General features: G+C 48.1%; 1 protein-coding gene and 1 long non-coding RNA gene across 3 annotated transcripts in view; one reads left to right on the forward strand and one right to left on the reverse strand.

Annotated features, from left to right (window-relative positions):
• Positions 1 to 5,409: 5,409 nt before the first annotated feature.
• Positions 5,410 to 19,901, reverse strand: LOC119964846. The gene is made up of 2 exons (XR_005460380.1): positions 19,677 to 19,901; positions 5,410 to 7,720 (listed from the first exon to the last, which is right to left on the reverse strand). It is a non-coding gene; the product is annotated as an uncharacterized LOC119964846 (long non-coding RNA).
• LOC119964845 (regulator of G-protein signaling 8-like) overlaps positions 6,166 to 21,726 on the forward strand; it is an 82,086-nt gene continuing 66,525 nt past the window's right edge. Inside the window, exon 1 of one of the 2 annotated variants that reach the window (XM_038794900.1) lies at positions 6,166 to 6,499. In XM_038794900.1, the coding sequence (XP_038650828.1) occupies positions 6,383 to 6,499 (117 nt within the window). In that variant the 5' untranslated portion in view covers positions 6,166 to 6,382. The remainder of the gene's footprint in view (positions 6,500 to 21,726) is intronic. The other variant, XM_038794901.1, reaches the window with a different exon arrangement.

Here is a 21,726-nt window from a genome sequence, read left to right on the forward strand (position 1 = left end):
CTTGATACCTTGAAGGGTTGCATGGAAGGAGAAACAGGGAGGAATTTGAAACCAAGGAGGAGAATTTTAAAATTGAGGTGCTGCTTAACTAGGAGCCAATGTTGTTCAGTAAGCGGAGAAGTGATCATTGAACAGAACTCGGTGTGAGTTAGGATATGGGCAAAAGAGTTTTGGGTCAGTTCAAGTTTATGGTGGGTGGAAGATGGAAGGGCAGTCAAAACAATATTTGAAAAGTCAAGTCTAGAGATAACAAAGGCACAGAGGAGGGTTTTAACAGATGAGTTGAGACATGGATGAAATCAGGTGATGTTATGGAGTTGGGAATAGGCAGTCTTGGAGTTATCACAGTTATGTGCCAGGAACGTCATCTTGGGGGAAATATGACACCAAATTACAGCCTGGTTCAGCCCTGATGGCATGTTTCCCATTGTCGCCATTGGCCGCCAGCAGAAACTTCCAGTCCTGCTAATGTCTACAGCATATTGGGTGGTATGTCCATCCCACCACCAGGGAACACCGCAGGGATCACCTACAGTAAGACTGGAAGATCTTGTCAACAGAAGGGCCAGAAATTCCCGCCCAATGATTATAGTCTACTCAATGTAGAGTTGGACAAAATCTCTGCTCCTCCAGTCAGGGAAGCATTCTGATAATTTAGTGACAATCGAGACGAGGCGTTGCAGGAAGATGTTGTAGTGAAATGTAACAAAGCCTGCACACAGGCCTAGAGATGGCCAAAGGCCATTTATTTCAATTATTTATTAATTCATTGGATGTAGGAGTCACTGGTCAGCATTTGTTTCCAAACCTAATTGCCCTGGAACAGAATGACTTGCTCGGCCATTTAGGGTATTATTGTAGACTTGGGGTCTCCCACCCGGAACGCCCTGTCGCCCCTCTGCTCTGACCATTGGCTCTTCTGGGAGGCCTGACATACCTCCACCCGCCCCGCCAAGTTTGGCAACACATGATGCAACTTTGTTCTCAACCGATGGCCCATGTGCAGCTCAGTGGGCATGACTCCTGTGATGGAGTGTAGTGGTACAGCAACAATAAATTAGCCAACCGCTGGAAAAGTGGTTTATCAGATTGCTTTCTCATCGCATTCGTGAAGGTATGAATGGCCCTCCCAGCCAAACCATTAGATGCTGGGTGGTATGGGGCTGCCTTTGTGTGTCGTTTTCTATTTGCTTGTACAAAAACCTGGAAATCATCACCAGTAATAGTGGTGCCATTGTCCAAAATGATTTAATTCGGGAAGCCCATGAATGGCAAACACTAAGCGCTAGGCTTTCACCGTGGCCACGAGGTAATGATTCCTACTTCTTGAGCCGATAGCCACTTAGAGTGGACATTCACCAGGACTAAAAACATCTTCCCCATAAAAGGGCCTATGTAGCCAAGCTTGACCTACGTCCATGGGCGATGGAGGTAAGGAACTGCTGACATTGTTCCACCAATTGTTCAATGGCTTTATCTATGCCAGGTCACCTGACCTAGCATCGTGTCAGCATCTTCATCTTTGTCTGCCCTTGGTAGGCGCTATGTTGCCCTTGTAGGACGGGACCCCTGGCTGGAGGTAGAATTACCACTTGTGATCACCACAGAATCACGTCATCCTCCTGACGAGTGAAATGGGGCCTCAGCCACTCACACTTCTTGCAGCGTCACCCAGTCTGTATCATTCTTTACACCTTTGAAAGTATGGGGTTTCATGTTTGCTTGGGTCTTTACCCCACAACCCAATGATGTCCAGGCTAGGTGGATTGGCCATTCTAAATGGCCCCTTAATTAAAACAAAAGAGAATTGGGTTCTCTAAATTTAAAAAAAAGGAAGTATGGGGTTTCTTTGGGTCCAGTTGTGGATGTGGCCAGAGGACACAGGCGAAGTGTCCAGGAAGTTCACGGTCAGTATGATCTCCTGGGGTACCGGTGGCAGCAGGATGCTCTTGGATAGGGGCAAGCGACGTAATGCACCCATATTGGCAATTTGCGTACCAGGCCGGTGCTGGTAAGCATAATTGTTAGCCGTGAACAGCAAGACCCAACATTGCACCCTCACCAAGGCTATGGGCAGTGTGGGCTCATATTCCCTTAGAAGTAATGGCTTGTGGTCGGTGACTATGTCAAACTGCCGCCAATGCACGTATTAACCACCAAGTCCTTTTTCTCAATCTGGGCATAGTTCCGTTCTGCTTCCGAGAGGGTCTTTGAGGCAAAGACAGTGGAGCGCTGTGGACCATCTCCCCATTTGTGGGATAAAACCACCCCTATACTATAAGGGGATGCATCACAATTAAGCACAATGGTCTGCTCTCATGGCACTGGTCTAGCTCTGAAGAAATTGGGCGTCAAATCCAGATTGACATAGCTTTTGGCTTTGACACCTTTAATCCGGCCCAGTTCTTTGTGAAAGGCTTCTTCATTTTTCTTTCGGACATCTTGGAGAATGCCATTAGATATTTTGAAGGATTCCAGAAGCTTAATCTTCTGTTACCAGTCGCTTCCCACAGGCTGGGGCTGTGCCCTTCCACGACAACCAAAGGCAGATTGGCCTCCTGCCCTTTGTAGGTCATTGGTATATTGGTGGTTCCAAGGATCTTCATCCTTGTACCGTAGTACTCTTTAAGCTTAACGACTGAATACCTGCGTGAAGATATTGGAAAGATTGCTCCCCCACCAAAGCCCCGGTGTCAACTTCCATTTTACGGGGTTTACCAATGAGCCTTAAGACATTTTCAATCAGAACCGTCTTATTCAATTGGACAGCATTCAAATGGTACATTGCAAGCTCTTCTTCAGGGCTCTTCCCCACTATAGTCATTGGCTCTATGGACTGCTGCTGTTGTTTTTTTTTTGCATTGGCGTGCTTTGCCTTGTACAGCAATTGCTTGAATGTGTCCCCTTCAGTTGCATCGAAAGCACACAAACTCCCAACCATGACAGGTGTCCTGTGGATGGCCTCCCCCAAAATGATAGTAATCCACCTCTGACTTGGGTTGAAGCCATCTGGTCTGGTCCCGAGAACCGTGCCTGGTTCTCCGCTGTGCCTACTAATCCTGCCACAGTTCTCGTGGCCATACTGTCCCCTATTTGGTTCACCTCACCTTCAGCCACACTTTTAAGCTCAGCAAAACCTTTTTCTGTCACCTGAGCTATCTCGATCACTTCTAGATGTTAAGGTTATGGATCCCACAAACCAGCCGGGCACGCAACATATCACTAAGCATGGTCCCGAACGCACAGTGCTCAGCAAGCTGTCAAAACCTGGCTATGGATGCTGAGATAGACTCAGACATGGTCCCTCGCTGCAGAGTTAAACTTATAATGTTGGAGGATTATCGAGGGCCTTGGGTTGAAATGTTCTTTGACCAATTTTACTATCTGGTGAAGGGTCTTCAAGCCAGGTGCCTCCGGGGACATGATCCTAATCAAATGATATGCTTGGGGCCCATAAACTGTATCACCGTTGGCTTGTCCTCCCCTCTGATCCCCCTCGTAAAAAAATTAGCGGAGCTGTACGAATTATAATAATAATCTTTATTGTCACAAGTAGGCTTACATTAACACTGCAATGAAGTTACTGTGAAAAGCCCCTAGTCGCCACATTCCGGCGCCTGTTCGGCCCATCTAACAGCTGTGAATCACTGCCGGCCGTAAAAAAACGGCGGCAGCGATTCGGGTCGGGACTTCGGCGGGGGGTTGGGAGAATAGCGGGAGGGCGGGAAAAATGTCGGGAAGGCTCTCCCGCTATTCTCCCACCCGTCGTGGGGGGCGGAGAATTTCGCCCATTATCCTTCACATTATTATCCCTGTGTTGCAGCACTTTTTCCTTTAATTTGTGTCAAAGATTTGTTGACTGAAGCTAGGGGCGGGATTCTCCCAGCCCTGGGCCAGGCCGAAGAATCCCGCGACCGGGCCACGCCACGTGGTTGCCGCGGCGCCAATCGCAGGCCGCACTGTGCGGCCGGCCCACCCATTCTCAGACTGGGATGGGCCGAGCGGCCGTCGTGGAAACGCTGAGACCCGCCAGCGCCTTCCACACCTGCTCTCAGCCAGCGGGAACTTAGTGTGGAAAGGTTGGGTGCCGGCCTGTGGGGTGGCGGGGAGGGGGGGGGGGGCTCCGACCCGGGGGGGCCTTCGATGCGGCCTGGCCCACGATCGGGGCCCACCGATCGGCCGGCTGGCCTCTCTGGCTCTGGCTGGGGGACTAATTTCCTACGCGCCGGCCCCTGTAGCCCTGCGCCATGTTGCATGGGGGCTGGCTGTTGAAGGAAGCCAACGCGCATGCGCGGATCCCGCAGCACCCAGTTCGCACTGGGATCGGCAGCTGAAGTGGCATGAACCGCTCCAGTGCCATGCTGGCCCCCTGTAGGGGCCAGAATTAGTCCTGGGAGCGGCCTGTTCACACCATCATAAATCGCGACGGCGTTTATGACGGCGTGGACACTATGCCATGGGATGAGAGAATCCCGCCCTAGACTTCAGGATTTAAGCACATCACCCAGGTTTACAATTCAAAGCAGTGCCTCAGAAAATAAATTATTGATTGCACATTGAATGGAAGCCTTGTCTGTCTGGTAAAAAGGATGATAAACTCCCATGGGCACAATGCAAAAAAGAGAAGAGAGTCTTGCCCTGGTCTCCGAGCCAACATTCAACCCTCAACACCAGAGCAGATCAACTAGTGTTGTAGCGCTGCCAGGGAGAGGCAGAGAGTCGAGGGTTAGGGAACAGAGAACGTGACAAGAACCAAAGAAATGCTGGAAATAGTCTACAGGTCAGTCAGCACCTGAAACAAAGTCAATGTTTCAGATCGATGAACCATCATCAGGTGGGAAAAATTGATAATTTTGCTGAATTTGTATGTTTCTGGATGCCTGTGAATGAGATTAGAATAGCCCAGTAAATCTAGACTGCGTGGAGGGTGTGGAGTTTTCTTTGTGAGCGGAAGGCGAGTCACTCCCAATTAGAACTGTTCGACAGGAAATTTTCAATTTGTCGTTAGTGGAAGAAGTTCTCTCTCATTTTGAAGTCGGCTTTGAAGGCTCCCTTTGCGGATGCATGGCATCTGTTTCACTGTAAACACAATGAGCGAATTGTTTACCGATTGTACTTCACTGTAAACTCAATGGGTCGGTTTCTCCCTAGTCTGCGAGCCAGAAATTGGACTGCCCCAGTCTGGATGCAGGGATCAAGACCCGCCTTCATTTGCGGCCATGCAGGTAGAAAGCATGCAAACTTGATGCTCATTTATCTGATTATAGTGTCAGTGTAAGCGGGACCCATTCTACAGGCCGCTGGAGAACTCAACTAGGATCTGAGTTGCGATTGGATTTGTATTCTTTGCCCAATGGGTTGTTAAATTTGTCTTTGTACGTGAGTGTGAAGCAGCGAAAAAAACAAACATCCCTCCTGATTTTATTTTATTTTTAAATTCAGTGGAAATAAAAGCGGAGATAGATGGAAAATGAGCCACTCACTCACTGCCATCAGTTTATCACAATAGTACAAAATCAATATTACTCTTAATACCCCTAATAGTCCCACCTAGAGTTCCAGAAGAGGGAACAGAGAAATTCAAACCTGAGAGAATGAGCCCCTATTGAGAACTTACTTTTATAAGAGTGTGGTGCTGTGAATTGACTATATTCGTAGAAGTATAATGCCAGGTATATAAAAAGGCATGGAGGTAACTTTTGTGCTAAATTTATAATAATTATAAATTATAATGAGGTACTTTTTGGTCATAAAATGAATTAAAATGAAATGCATCATCATTTGAGGTAATAAGAATCAAGGTTTTCTTCATTTTTTGTCTTTGAATTTAGCACAGAGTTTAATGTGTATATTGACTGTACGCACTTGAAGCTTCCTGCCACAGTCCAATTTGTTTTTAAAAACTCTTTTATTCTATCCACGACAATTCTTCAGAAAGCTGAAACAGCTTTCCAAAATTTTAAGAATGCTGATACTCCCACAAAAGAACCTTTCAATGCATTTCTCAGCAGGAGACTGGGCTTTTATCTTTGGGATCAAAATACTAAAATAAATGGTTGTTCATGTAGATCTTTTCAATTCTGCCCCTCTCTTATCTCTCAGCTGCAAGCTAAACCACCTTAGCACAAGCAAAAAGCCTCCCTTCCTCCGTCTTCTCCCTTCCCCCTCCCGTGACAGATGAATTTTGTATGTTTTCTAGGACTCTGAATGCATTACTGTCTCGAGCAAGGACACAGAAGGAGCTTGGTACAGGCTGTGCCCTCAGAGACTGCAGGAGCCAACAATAGCTAAAGCTTGTTAGGATGCAAAGCTGGCATACAGACAGTTCCCCCAGTGAGCGCTGAGCAGAGACAGAGCGAACAATCTGGCTTCACACAATCTGATGTACCAAGAGATACCCGACAGTTTAATTCAGAGCATTCCTGATCCAGTGCCGACCACCGACTGCAAGAAAAGCCATTTTAGACCTTCATTTACATTGTTTGCAAGTGCCAGAAAGGTAAGGCTTTGCATTGTTAACTGCCTTGCAGTCGATAAGTGTGAATTAAATTGCTGCTACTGCAGGAGATAGTCCTTTATTAATATAAAATACTTTATAAAAGCAAACCTTTCCAAGTCCCCGCTTCTCCTCTTTCACCTTACTGCTTGAGAATGATTTTGATTTGTTTTTCAATCTAACATGGATGAATGTTGGAATGCTGACTTTGCTTATTTCCCTTGATCTTGGATGTGTGTGCAGAATGCAAAAAATATTTTCAAAGCAAATTAATTTGACTTTTTGAGGGGGGGGTCCTTTGGAGATGTTGAATCTTATGTCAATAGCTTCCTTTAAGACAAAATAAAGATTTTGTACCTGGAAATTTTGTTTTTAAAAAAACCTTTTGGGTGCTTCACTTCATTCCATCCCATGGCAAAAACACACTGAAATAGATCACATAGTTACCAGCCTTCCGAGAAATCGAGATGGCTATACATATTAAAAGTAAGGCTACAGAGCCTAAATATGCAGGCAGACACTTGTCTGTTAACCGGAACTGAACAGCTGGACAGAATCATGTAATGTTTCCTTATGGATGCTATTCTCTGGATAAATAAACAACAAACGTGTCGTCCGGTGTTCTGTACATCATGACTGAACGAGACTTCTATTCAGAGGCACGGTTATCAAGGTCTGCAATATATGTGCTTAAAATATTGAAGGGTGAACAAATGCTGGGCATTAGTCTGCACCTATATTCCTTTTCATCAGGTGGGCATAGGCTACACACAGCTAGCCACAGCTGAACCAAAGAATCGAGCCACATTTGCAGCGTCTAGGGACATATCAATAGATTTCCAGATTGCAAAGAACTTGTATTTATATTCAGTCCCTTTCACAAGCTCAAGATGTCCTAAAGCACTTTACTGTAGGTCCTTTACATCTGTAATCACTGTTGTGATTTAGGAAAAATAGCAGCCAATTTGTGCACAGCAAGATCCCAGAAACAGCAATGCAGTAAATGACTAGATAACCATTTTAAAAATTAAAATAATGTTGCCTGAGTGAAAACTCTTGCCGCTTGGAATACTCCCCACTCTTCTTCAAATATTGGATCTATTGTAGTTTAACTTCTCTTCAGCTTGCATGATGTGCTTAGTTGTCTGTGCCAGGGCTTGAATCCATGATATGCTGCCTCACAATGAGAATTCTGCCAGCCGAGTCAAAGGTAGGTGGAAACATCTAGAAAGGGCCAAAATACAGGTGCTCACCCATCAGAACATGCTTCCCCATCAAAATGTTTCACTTATCATGTCATTTAACAATATATCTGCCAGACCACACTCTATGACGTGACAGGCAGATGCTTACATATGTTCTAATGAGGTCCACAAAAAGCAGGGGCGCGATTCTCCCAGCCCTGCGCCGGGCTGGAGTATCGCCACAACTACGCTGCGCCGCCCCCCCCGCCAGCACGCAATTCTCCGAGGTGTGGAGAATCGGCACCATTTGTGCCGGCGTGTTTGGCGCAGTGCCGGTCGTGGGCCGCCGATTCGCAGGCCCGGATGGGCCGAGTGGCCGCGCGGAAATGGCAGAGTCCCGTCGCCGCCGTTCACCCCTGGTCGCTGCCGGTGGGAACTCTGCGCGAAGGGTCGGGGGGGCAGCCTGTGGGGCTGAAGTGCTCCTTCACCGGGGGAGGCCTCCGATGGGGTCTGGCCTCACCGATCGGCGGGCCAGCCTCTCCCCCCCCCCAGGCCTACTTTGTTGCGCTTCCGGCCCCAGAAGCCCCACGCCATGTTGCGTCGGGGCGGAGCGTTCGTGAGTCTACCGCGCATGCGTCGGTTGGCGCTTCGCCACTGCGCATGCGCGGGTTGGCGCCACCCCCAATCACCCCCAGGATGTAAGGCTGGAGCGACGTGAACCGCTCCAGGGTCGTGCTGGCCCTGTGGGGGCCAGAATCCCTACTGCCCGCGCCCGTTCCGTGCCGTTGTTAAAAGTGACAGCATTCACGACGGCGCGGACACTTAGTCCCGCGATCGGTGAATCGCGCCCCAGATCTCCTTAACACATTTATAATAAAGTAAATCAATGATCTTTAGAGAAATAATGGACAATTTGATAGCGGACTACATCAGCGGCATTTATCAATTAGGCTGCATGTGAAAAAAAAGCGAAATTCCAACATGGTTACAAAGTATTATTTTAACATTCCCTCCCCACCAACATATAGAGAGTTGACAAAGTGAAATTGCTTCACAGCTAAAGAATTACCACTATGCAGAGATAGATTGTATTTGGAGGCAGCACTTTGGCAGACTAGCTGCCCTGGAATAAATCCCACTGTTTATAGCCCGAGGCTTTTGAGCATTCTTAGCTCCAACTTTCTCAAAAAGAAAACAAATGGCTGACTTTCTGAGTGATGGCGCATATCATTGCTAAGACATCTGCACAGCATTCCATCCTGTAGCATTTACAGAACCTTTTCAACCCAACTCTAATTGCATTTATTGCACTTGATCCACTGCCTGTGCAATGTGCAAATTTCAAAGCAAGGAGGGAGGCTTTGAATGGGCTTTCCCGCAGATTACTTTGACCATTTTTTCATGCTGTGTTACTTCGAGCAGAGGTCTTTTCCTTCAGCTGCTTATCCCCCAGTCTTTTCTGTCAGTTTTTTTCAAACCTCTTTTATGCTTTAGGCTGAAGCTTAAATTGAGACATGTGCTTAGCTGAATTTATTTTGGAAGCTTCAGTTTTTATTTCCTTGATCTCCACTTTAACTCACCCCTTTCCCATCAAAGGCCACACACAACTCACTGATCAGGATGGTTTGAAAGGCCTTGGTTACAACCCTTCACCAGTGCTGTGCACTAACTTGATCTTTGAAGCTTGTGTAACATTGGTATTGAGTGGCAGACTCTCTGACTATTGCTCCCATAGGAAGCACCTCAGCACCTCACCTGAAATATTAGGAACTTGTATAGGGAATCATGAGAGTCTGTCACAGTAAAGAAATGCATCACACAAGGTGTATTTATATGAGATTTAATGGAGATGCTTCCCTAGAGCATCTCATATAGCAGTTAGCAGCTCGGAAAAACCCAGTGGATAAACCTTGTGACGACATCTACACAAATAAACTCTCCAGTTCAAGAAGCTGCATTAAGCCATTCTGCTGTTCAGTCAACGTTAGCCGTTAATGACATCTGCAGTGGCTCAGCCACATTAATCGGATGGATGATGACTAAGTACCCATGGGCCTTCTGTACAGTGACCTGGCCACTGGGCCATAGCCTGCTAGGCATCCATATCTTTGCTATAGATGGAGAAAATGACAGTCATTGACACTGACAGCTGGGGGGGTCAATCACTGATAGCCGATCCCTGGAGGCTGACCTTTTGGAGGGGCATGGTTGGAAGAGCTGAGCAGAAATGGAAAGCTCAGCTTGTCGAGGAGAGGGCCCAGAGGAAATGAGAGACCAGTAAATCTTGCTCCTTCTCACTATCTTCCTCTGCAGCAAATATCACAGACACTGCCATGTCAGAGTGAGGCTCCTGAGTCACACCAAGTGATGTTTAGCAGAGAGATGGATGCCATAGCGCAAAAAAATGTCTTATGTGATGGAAGGCTGCCTTTTACTTTCTTCGTTATTTTGTTGAGGCACAACTCCTTTTGCTATCAACTTATCTGCAAAATGATTCCTCTCTGCTCAGAAAGGTAGCCTGGTCTAATCCTGCTCCGAAGCAAAGCTGAAACAGTTCATAATTATGCCACGTTATAAAGGATAATAAATACATCATGTGACTAAGTGCTTCACTGGTTCTTTCAACTGTTAATGACTGTCACCTGCCCATCTGAGTGCCAATGCACCAAGTATTACATACTAGGAACAAATTCATGAATACATTCATATGAAAATCTTTTGTTTGATATCTTAAAGGCTAAAGTAATCCAGCTTAGTGCCCTAAATGTAAATAGCAAGCAGAGAATTTTCAGAGAAACAAGTTAGCATGTTTATTAATATTACACAAGGCGATTTCGAATCAATTCTATCCAATATGGGGCTAAAACCAGGACCCAAGAATTACTATAACCACAAAGGCTGCTTTGGGGATCCGTGGAAGTGAGTAGCCATCTTCGCACCCGGGCAATGAGCGAGGGGGAACTGGGGTTGCTGCCCCGGAGCTCGAAGGGGTGGGGGGAGTGGAGCCGGGGGGGGGGGGGGGGGGGGGGGGGCTGGTATCAGTCAGGTCCTGCCATCGGTGGTGGGGAGTGCCAAGATGAGGGGTGCTTTTCCATGGCCTTGGGGGGAGGGGCGGGCAGGGGTGGGGGAGATAGGTGTCTCAGCACCCACGGGTGCGCCATGCCAGCCCCTGGATCATGTGTTCCCGCTCCGGGGCAACCCCAGCCCCTGCCCGCCTGCCTCACTGACCACCCATAACTCCCACTGACCATGGAGGCCTCTGACCAAGCTGATGACAGCTATTATTAATTGGGATTTGGCAATTGTAGTTAAGTCAGCACTTCACACAACCTAAGTGGATTCCCGTGGGTAGGCATGTGTGCCATGTGGGAGTTATTGTCTAGCATCCCAACCAGACCATGTTGCCTGGAAACTGTGCCTGAACATTGTAATACCATAGTCGCAACAGCCAACATTCGAACACCCAGGGGCTGGGTCCCTACACCGGAGACATTTCGGCAACCAGAGGGGGGGAGTGTGCATTGGGGAGGGGATCAGCACCTGGTCCAGGTAACGTTGCGTGCAGGTGTCTGGGCACAAGGTGTGGGGTCCATGAGCTGGGGTTCCAGCTGCGGCTGGGGGTGGGTGGGCAGGACATGTCGGATAGCAGGGGGTGTGGTGGGTGGGGAGAGCAATTGGGGAATGGAGGATCCCGGGGTGGAGGACACCGCTGGTTCTCAGCCTCATACCCTCTCCCAATTCCTTACAGACATTACACAGGATGGATGATATCTTGGACCCCGGGGGAACTGCCCTCGTGGTGCTGGCAGGCTAGGCGACCAGATGCTGGAGAAGGAGGTGGCAGCAGTGTCGACAGAGGCTCGAGGTGACCGCCCATGTGCAGGGCCCCACACCACACCCTGAGGACCCGCTGCCCATTAGGCCAGGGAGGGACACAGAGAGGGAGGCTGGTGATGGTCCAAGGTGCAGAGGTGTTGCTGGCGGTCATTGTGTGTCACAGCAGGCTCTGCCTCAACAAGAGGACCTGTCCTAGTGGACGTGGCACTACGTGGAGGAGGATACCCCCTCCAGGTGGTCGTCAAGGTCACCACAGCCCTGAACTGCTATGCCTCAGGATCACACCAGGGCTCGTGCGGGGACTTGTGTGGCATCTCACAAGCTGCAGCCCACAAGTGCATCCATAAGGTCATGGATGCCCTGTTTGCCCAGGCAGAAAACTATATAAATTCTGACATGGAGGACAAGCAGCAGCGGCGAGGGTCCAGCAAGCCCAGAGGGACAGGGAAGCCCTCATCCCTGCCCGCTTCACATATGACATAGCCTCGTCCGTCATTCCCCCCTCCTCCTCCCAACCCTCTGCTTACCCCCTCCACCTCCACCTCCTCCCTCCCTCTCCCTTCGCCCTTCCTTTTCCCCCCATTCTTTACCCCTCCCTCCCCCCCCCCCCCCCCACCCTGTTCCACCCTCCCAGCATCTGTGTAACATCACTCCAGGTGATGGGACTGTGTAGGTACTGTCAGCGGGTTACTGTCGAGGGCAAAGGGGTGATGGTAACCCGCTGAGAGCTGAGTGCCGGTGTTCCTCAATCTGTGCCAAAGTCTGAATCCTGCCTGTCCGTTGAGTGCTCATTCACACCCATCCCCTGCATGTGGTGTGCTGGGGGTGGAGGATGAGGGTGAAGATACATCCAGAATCACCATGCCCGAGGAACTGGGGCCGGGAGTTGGTGCTCGGCACACATTGCACATGAAAGTGCCAGAGGCGTCATATTTCTCAAGTGTAATGTTTTTGAATGCTATACGTATGTGTCCCCAACTTCCCAATCCCCCAATGGAGCCGCCCCACCTTCCCCCAATCCTTCCCTCCACCCCTTCCCCCCATTGCACCCTCCCCCCTTACCCCCAACCCTGCTCCCCCCTTGCCCTCAGTGATCCTCGACCTGCTTAGCCTTCCATGCTCTACCCCTGCACCGAGCTGTTTGCCCAGGATGCACATCAAAGGTGGAGGCAGCCTGCTGCCTACCCCATCCCGTGGTCTTCTATCCCCCTGGCGGATGTCCTTTGTGGGCCCTGGAGCTGGAGTGTGGGGCAGGACATGCCCTACTGTACCACCCTGTTCCGGGTGCTGACTGTGAGATGCTCCATTGTCAGGGGGTTGGGTCTCGAGGGAGCTGGTGGCCGCCGCTGCCATTCTGTCGGGTGGCTCCGGGTTGGCACTCAGCTTCTTTATCAGAAGATGCAATCATTGGCTCAGAATAAATAAATGAATACTCAACTTTATATTATGCTGCAACACCTCAGTAAATGGATCTGGTCCCATGCCTCATCAAAGAGTGGTGAATGTTGTTAAATGATAACATTTGCTTCACTAATAGCAATCCCTGTACAGAATCAGAAGTCCCCTACTTAAGATAAGCTGCAATTGAATCACAAAGATACGTGGACAGAATTTGATGGTAAAACCTTATCAGCACTGAGGACATCAGTGGTAATCTCTCTCGATAAAGCTTGGCCCCATTCTAGCAATACTGTCAAGTCTCCTCAATTGGAAATATTCAGCTCCTGGTTGCATTTGTGCAAGTTCACCCAGTTTAATTAAATTTTAAACTTGATCCAGTGTCACGGTTAGCACCTTGCATTGTATGAAATCTAACCGTGCCCAGTGAGGAGATGGCATTATCTGCTTGCAGAAAAATCCTCTCTTTTTGCTTCCTTACCATCCAAATCCACCTTATGTATAGTAAAAATATTTGTTAAAATCTGATACATATTCACTTTGTTAGTTTTGCAGATTAACACAACTAGAGAAATAGAAACACAAGAACAAAGAAGCTGCAGCATTTTGACATTCAAGCTCAAAGTTTAACTTTTTTTTATAAATTTAGAGTACCCAATTCATTTTTCCAATTAAGGGGCAATTTAACGTGGCCAATCCACCTGCCCTGCACATCTTTGGGTTCCGGGGGCGAAACCCACACAAAAATGGGGAGAATGTGCAAACTCCACACTGACAGTGAACCAGAGCTGGGATTGAACCTGGGACCTTGGCGCTGTGAGGCTGCAGTGTTACTCACTGCGACACCGTGCTGCCCTAAAGATTAACTATTTTAAAAATAATATCGGTCACAAAGTTACACTTCCCGTATCTGTGAAATGCTCTTTCACATAAAGTGATCAGAAATTAATTCCCTCAGATATCGAGTTAAGTACATTTTGCCAAGCCAGGATTTGAGACGCGTATATTAGACTATGGAACCTGTTAGGATTGATGGACTAACACTATTTCTCCAAGTTGTCCTGAGACCCTAGCAAACAAAAACATCTTTCCTCCTATGTTGGCCAATCCACCTAAACTCTACGGCCGGGATTCACCCATATCACGGCCAAGTGTTGATGCTGGCGTCAAAAACGGCGCGAGCGACACCGGTATCAATGGGTCTCCAGGCCCAGGAATTCTCCTCTTCTTCAAGGGCTAGAATGGCACCGGGGTGCTGTGCCCTGCGCACCATGTCCGTCTCCGTGCCGGCGCATTCGCATGGTTGCTGTCTCCGCGCCAGCCCCGGGCAACATGGCGGAGCCCCACAGGGGCCCAGCGCGGAGGAACATAGCTCTTCCCCCACCCCGGGAATGAGTGCTCCCGCCGATCAGTAGCCACCAATCAGGGGCCTGGCCACTGTGGAGGCCCCCCCGCCGGAGCCGGATCTCCCCCCCCCCCCCCCCCCCGGAACCCCACACCAGGACAGCCCCGCAGCAAGAACGCCGAGGTCCTGCCGGGTGGGACCATATGTAAACCACGCCGGCAGGACTTGGCGGAACTCGGCGGGCACTTGGCCTGTCGAGCGCAGAGAATCACTTTCAACAGCCCCCGACCGGTTCCACGGCGTCCGCGTGGGTGCGATTGCCGCCGATTCTCCAGTTGCCGGAAAATCAGCGGCCCGGCGTCGGAGCGGCGTGACAGGATTCTCACATCCCCACGGCGACTCTCCGACCCGCCGCGGGCACGGAGAACCTCAGCCTACATCTTTGGACTGTGGGAGGAAACCGGAGCATCCGAAGGAAACCCATAAAGAGATGGGGAGAATGTGCAAAATTCACAGACACCCAAGGCCAGAATCGAACCCGGGTCCCGGGTCCATTACGCTGTGGGCAAGCCGTGCTAACCAATTTCCTATGTCTCATGTACAAAATTTTTAAAAATACTTTTAATAATGCATTGCCGAGCAAAATCTAAGACTGGGAATGACTGACAAACTTTATTCTAAGTCGCATAATAAATTCTTCAGGAAGCAGTAAGTAAGAGCGAGAAACTAAGAACAAACTCCATTCTTAATAACAGCAAAATACTGCAGATGCTGGAAATCAGAAAGAAAACCAGAAAATGCTGGGAATTCTCAGCAGGCCTGGCAACAACTGTGGAGAGAGAAATAGTGTGAAAGTTTTGAGTACAGTATGCCTCCTTTCCAGAACATCACTCCATTCCTGAGGGAGGAATGTGATGGGTTTTATGCTGCTGAACAGGGGAGGGGATGGAAGAACAAGAGGGATGGTCTGAGTTACAGTAGAAGGTGAGAGAGATTAAATTATAAAGATTTCAGTGTTTTTATTTCAGATTTCCACCATCCGCAGTATTTTGCTCCATATTGTTAATGGTCAATGGAAAAAAGCAAATCACAATTGACTTAAAATCAAGGTGTTAGTGTCTCACCATGAAACATATGGGCCAGGATTGTACGTCCTCTGCACAGCTTGTCTCCCACCAGCAAATGCGGTGGGCTATTTACATCAGCGGGACTGTAATAACCTACTCGTTGGTTGGCCGGGGGGGGAGGGGAGGCGGGGGGATGGGGGGTCATGGGCATCGTAAAATGTTGCCCATGGAGTAATGTCTAGAATAGGTTCTATCTCACCTTTCTCTCCAATTTCCTCTGCATCCAGTTACTACTTACGATAAGTACAGAAAGAGGCCTTTCAGCTGGTTTCTAATAGGATTTGCACACCACACATGCTTCCTTCCACCCTATCTGACCTAACCTTAACAACACATCCTTCTATTCTCTTCTCCCTCCTGGGTTATCTAGCTTCCCCTGAAATGTGTCGATGCTATTGGCCTCAACTCTCCTTGTGATAACAAATTCCACTTTCTCAACACTCTTTAGGAAAAGAAGGGCAGGATTCTCATTTTACGATCCTGCGGCAGAGTGTCCACGCCATCGTTAAAGCCGTCGCGTTTTACGACGGCGTGATCGGGTTGCTGCCACGACAAATTCTAGCCCCTCCAGGAGGCCAGCATGGCGCTGGAACGGTTCGTGCCGCTCCAGCTGCAGATACCGGCGCGAACTGTCCGCCGCGGGATCCGCGCATGCGCAGTTGCGCCGGCGCCAACACGTGCATGCGCAGTGGCCTCCTTCAACGGCCGGCCCCGACGCAACATGGCGCAGGACTACAAGAGCCGGCGCGTAGGAAAGGAGGCCCCCAGCGACCGAGGCCAGCCCGCCGATCAGTGGGCCCCGATCGCGGGCCAGGCCACATAAGAGGACCCCCCAGTGTCAGACCCCTCCCTCCCCTCCCCCAAAAGCTGCCACCCAACCCTTACACGCCGAGGTCCCGCCGGCCCAGAGCAGGTTGTAACGGCGCCGGCGGGGATGGAGAATCGGTGGGCCGGCCAAGTAGAGCGGCCCTCAACCGGCGCCGCGCCAACCACGCCGGCGCTAATGGTGCCAATTCTCCGCTCTGTAGAGAATCGCGTGTCGGCATCAGGGCAGCGTGGCGCGATTCGCGTGGCCTGCCGGCGATTCTCCGACCCAGCGCTGGGACGGAGAATCCCGCCCGAAGTTTCTCCTGAAGTTCCTATTGAATTTATTATTGACCAGCTTATATTTGTGACCTCTAGCTTTGACCTTGTCCAAAATTCTAAATAGAAGATATCAAAACCTTTTGTTATTTTAAAGACCTCTATCAGGCCACTCTGAGCCTTCTGATTTCTAGAGAAAGAGGTTCATGCTGTTCTGCCTTTCCTAAGTGTATCCTCTAAGTCTGGTATTATCCTTCACTGCATCTTCTCTTGGTGGCCCTATATCCTTTCTGTAACGTAGCATCCAGATCTGTGCACAGTATTCCAATGTACCTCCCTCTTTCTGGATGCACAAACTTCTACTCTGGTATGTTGCCATGGCCATCTCACTCTTCTGTGCTTTGATGGATGTTAAATTGGCTGCTGTGTTCTGGCATGGCAACACTTCAAAAATACCTCATTGGCTGCCAAGCACTTAGGGGTATCCTAGTGTTGTGAAAGGTGCTGTAGCAATGAACATCTTCCTTTCCGTCTCTCTACTCTTTGTGTAGAAGATAAGCAGTTAATGTCAGATTATCTATTTGACAGCAGGGAATACAGCTAAACCCAGTCCTGACCTCCAGCTGTAGGGGTACTGGATAAAAGTTAGGAGCAGGAATGCTGACTGATAGCCATTTTCCCTGGGCTCACTGAAATCAATTACAACTCCAGCGTAAACCCGCGTCCATATCACCTACCTTCCAGAATTGCATCTAAAGTATCTTCAACTATGACCATCGATCAGAGGGCGGCATTGTGGCGCAGTGGGTAGCACTGCTGCCTCACAGCACTGAGGACCCAGGTTCGATCTCGACCCAGGTTACTGTCTGTATGGAATTTACACATTCTCTCCATGTCTGCGTGGGTTTCACCCCACAACCCAAAGATGTGCAGTGTAGGTGGACTGGCCACGCTAAATTGCACCTTAAATGGAAACATTTAAAAAGGTATCAGAGTTAAGATTAATTCTGCTTTCACACAAAGGGACACTTTCCCGGGAGAATCATTGAACATCAACCTGAGGTACAAATAATACCTGAATTAAAGTTCCAATTTCATAGTTACAGTTAGAATTTAATATCATAGAATTATCATAGAATTTACAGTTCAGCAGGAGGCCATTCGGCCCATCGAGTCTGCACTGGCTCTTGGAAAGAGCACCCTACCCAAGGTCAGCACCTCCACCCCACCCCCATAACCCAGTAACCCCACCCAACACTAAGGGCAATTTTGAACACTAAGGGCAATTTATCATGGCCAATCCACCTAACCTGCACATCTTTGGACTGTGGGAGGAAACCGGAGCACCCGGAGGAAACCCACGCACACACGGGGAGGATGTGCAGACTCCGCACAGACAGTGACCCAAGCCAGAATCGAACCTGGGACCTTGGAGCGTTTGTGCTATCCACAATGCTACCGTGCTGCCCCAAATATCATTTGAAGTTAAAATGTACAAAAAGGGCTGACTGAATTATAGCATTGCCTTAAAACACCAGAACAAGTGACCAAAGGAACATTGATTGCGGAGGCAGAATACATAAATTTGCATAATTTCTAGGTTGTACGTGCATTACCAAACACACACAAATTTTTAATGCAGTGCTAGTGGAACTACATGTTTTCGCTTGTGCATTGTTAAGTATTGTAGAGCCTCGGTGTTAATTAAACGCTGAGATCTTAGACCCTTCAATGCCATGTAGTGTGGCTATCGGATTCTCCAACTGCTCGCAGACTGTAAAGGAGTAAGGGAACTGAGGGAGAAAGAAGACTTTCATTTGTGTGGTGGTTTTCTTGACCACAAGGCACTTTAAAACAATTGACAACCAATGAAATACTTTTGCAGTGCAGTCACTTTTGTCATGTAAGATACGTGGCAGCCATTTTGCACACAGCTAGCTCCCACTACAGGAAATGTTGTAATGACCAGATAATCTGTTTGTGAGGTTGATTGGAGAGTAAACATTGGCCAGGATACCCAAGAGTAACTTCCCTGCTCTCCTTCAAAGTAATGCCAAAGGATCTTTTATGCATTCACACGAACAGGCACTGAGGCCTTGGCCTGATCTCTCATCAAAAAGACAGCATAGCTGACAATGCCGCACTCCCTCAGTACTGCATTGGAATATCAGCCTTAATTTTTGTACTTGAACCCAAAACCTTCTGATAACCATCAATTCAGTCGAGTCGGTTGTTATCGAAGAACAGTGGTTTTAATCAAATAGACATATGCCAACCAGTAGCTCCTCCCGCACTGAGAGGCAGTCCCAGATCGGTCGGTTATATACCTCCTCAGAGGGGCGGAGCCACAGGCGGAGCCAACAGCAGCATCAATACAACAACAGCAATAACTAGCAATGGAACAACAGCAACAGTGAGTATATGCAATAATAGTGTCAACGATAATAACAGCAATAGATCTACAGTGAATATATACAATAGCCATACATGGCTCACCACGCCTTCCAATTAAAAGGCAGGGGTGCTACCAATTGAGCCACAGCTGACAGAGAAAAAAAACACCTAAAATTATCTTTCTCTTCCACCATCCTTCCCCCAAATGTTCTCAACTTGCTAGAGATGAAAAACATGATAATATCTAGAGAATGATACAGTACAAGAGGAAGCTATTCGGCCCGTTGCTGCTATGCTTGCTCCCTGAAACTGCTATCCAATTACTCCCAACTCCATAGAATAGCTTGCCTTTGCTGATCTTGCAGTTAAATTGTCTGCTGCATTGCACCAACAAAAGTGACAGCGACAAACTAAGGAAGCAGGACTGAAGATGTAGAAAGAAAATCCTCAGTATTAAATCAAAGGAAAATCTCGACTCCCACAAACATGCCCACAATCTGAATAAAAGATATATTATATTGTAGCTTCTGAAGCTGTTTAGGCTACTTTTTTTGATGGAAATGTAAGAGGAGTTGGAAAATTGATAAGGTGAGTAATGGTTTCAGAAGGCTGGCATCATTATACTCTCACTCATCAGTCATTGAGCGATCCAGTCTGCAAATTGCCGCTTAATTCAGCCTTGGAGAATGTGGAAGATTTATTTTTAGGGAAGGCAATTTGTTACCACTCAGAAACAGAGGACATTATTCGTGGGCAAATGCGTCAAGCTGTGCGGTGCTGTACCATCCCATGCGTCAAGGCGTTTGACCTACCTTGTCCAACTGATTATCACGGTGAAAGTGGAAGGATGAACGTGGACCTCAATAAGACATTTTCAAAAGAAGTCTGCCTAAGCAGCACCAGGGGCATCATTAAAAAATCAGGGCCGGAAAGTGACTAAACAGATTGTCTGTGTATTCCATACTTCTAGCAATAGAAGGTCAGGCTTAATTGCTGAGATCATTACAGTTAACCACTTATTTTCATATGGAAACTGCAGCCAGGGCACAGCTATTTATACACTTCAACATAAACACTGGGCTAATCTATAAAGCTGACTGCGCATTACTGAGATGGTTTTGATGCTCAGGAATACACAGATGCAGAAAACCTCTCAAAACAATCTTGTTAAGAACTGTGTTGCACTGTGCGTTTATCTTTAAATCAGGAGTTCTTTCTGTCTCATTAATAACACCTATTCAGCATTAGCACCGTGAGAGATGCAAATTTTAAAATCCCAATGGGCTTGTTAGTGCGGCACATCTGCAAGGTGCAATCCAACCCTCACGGGAAGATTTATTTAATTAGTAGTGTTTGGATTCAGCTGCACATGGATTCAGCTGCACATTCAGATTTAAACAGAGCTGCCTATTCAATTGTCAATAAATTTACACTCTGGGAACATTACTAGGTCTACCATGGCACTTTCAGTAGACTATTGTCAACTACAAAAATATTTCCAAGCCAATGTCTTGTTTTAAACTAATCTAAAGTTAGCTCTGTGGTTTGAAGCGGTTAGAATGAAGTGACAAATCACGCTTCCTTCAGGCTTCATGTACCTTAGCTGTACAAAACCTTGGTAAGGCCACATTTGGAGTACTGTGTGCAGTTCTGGTCACCTCATTTTAGGAAGGATGTGGAAGCTTTGGAAAAGGTGCAAAGGAGATTTACCAGGATGTTGCCTGGAATGGAGAGTAGGTCTTACGAGGAAAGGTTATGGGTGCTAGGCCTTTTCTCATTAGAACTGAGAAGGATGAGGGGTGAATTGATAGAGGTTTATAAGATAATCAGAGGAATAGATAGAGTAGACAGTCAGAGACTTTTTCCCCGGCTAGAACAAACCATTACAAGGGGACATAAATTTAAGGTAAATGGTGGAAGATATAGGGGGGATGTCAGAGGTAGGTTCTTTACCCAGAGAGTAGTGGGGGCATGGAATGCACTGCCTGTCGAAGTAGTTGAGTCGGAAACGTTAGGGACCTTCAAGCGGCTATTAGATAAGTACATGGATTAGGGTAGAATAATGGAGTGTAGATTAATTTGTTCTTAAGGGCAGCACGGTGGCATTGTGGATAGCACAATTGCTTCACAGCTCCAGGGTTCCGGGTTCGGTTCCGGCTTGGGTCGCTGTCTGTGTGGAGTCTGCACATCCTCCCCATATGTGCGTGGGTTTCCTCCGGGTGCTCCGGTTTCCTTCCGCGGTCCAGGGATGTGCAGTTTGGGTGGATTGGCCATGATAAATTGCCCTTAGTGTCCAAAATTCTATGATAATCTATGATTAAACTAGGACAAAAGTTCGGCACAACATCGTGGGCCGAAGGGCCTGTCTGTGCTGTATTTCTCTATGTTCTATGTTCCCTGTAAGGGTTCTTTCAACGCAGTAGAAATTTCAACGGTATTATGCAGACGTGTATCGGACTCATGTCCCCTGCCATGTGCAGAAAGAACACAGGAAGAAGATCAACATTAGAACAGATCCTCACATCACTGTGGGAACCTTGTAATTCCACAAAATATAAAACATGGTTACATCATCCATCATATTTATAAGTGAATATTAAATCAAGAGGCGTCTTACTGGATCTGTCATTTGAATAGCCTGCATCAGTTTTTCTCAAAACCTGGGGCGGGACTCACTGATCCCGTGCCAGGTCGGAGAATCGCCGGGGGGGAAGGGGGGGCCGAATCCCGCAATGCCGCTCCAATGCCGGGCCCAGGCCGCTGATTCTCCGGGAACTGGAGAATGGGTGTCAGTGGCACCAGCGTGTTCGCCACGGCGCCAGTCGGGGGCTGCTGAACACACCTCCCTCCCCCCCGGCGGTT

Source organism: Scyliorhinus canicula, chromosome 4, assembly GCF_902713615.1.
Source record: "Scyliorhinus canicula chromosome 4, sScyCan1.1, whole genome shotgun sequence".
NCBI lineage: Eukaryota > Metazoa > Chordata > Chondrichthyes > Carcharhiniformes > Scyliorhinidae > Scyliorhinus > Scyliorhinus canicula.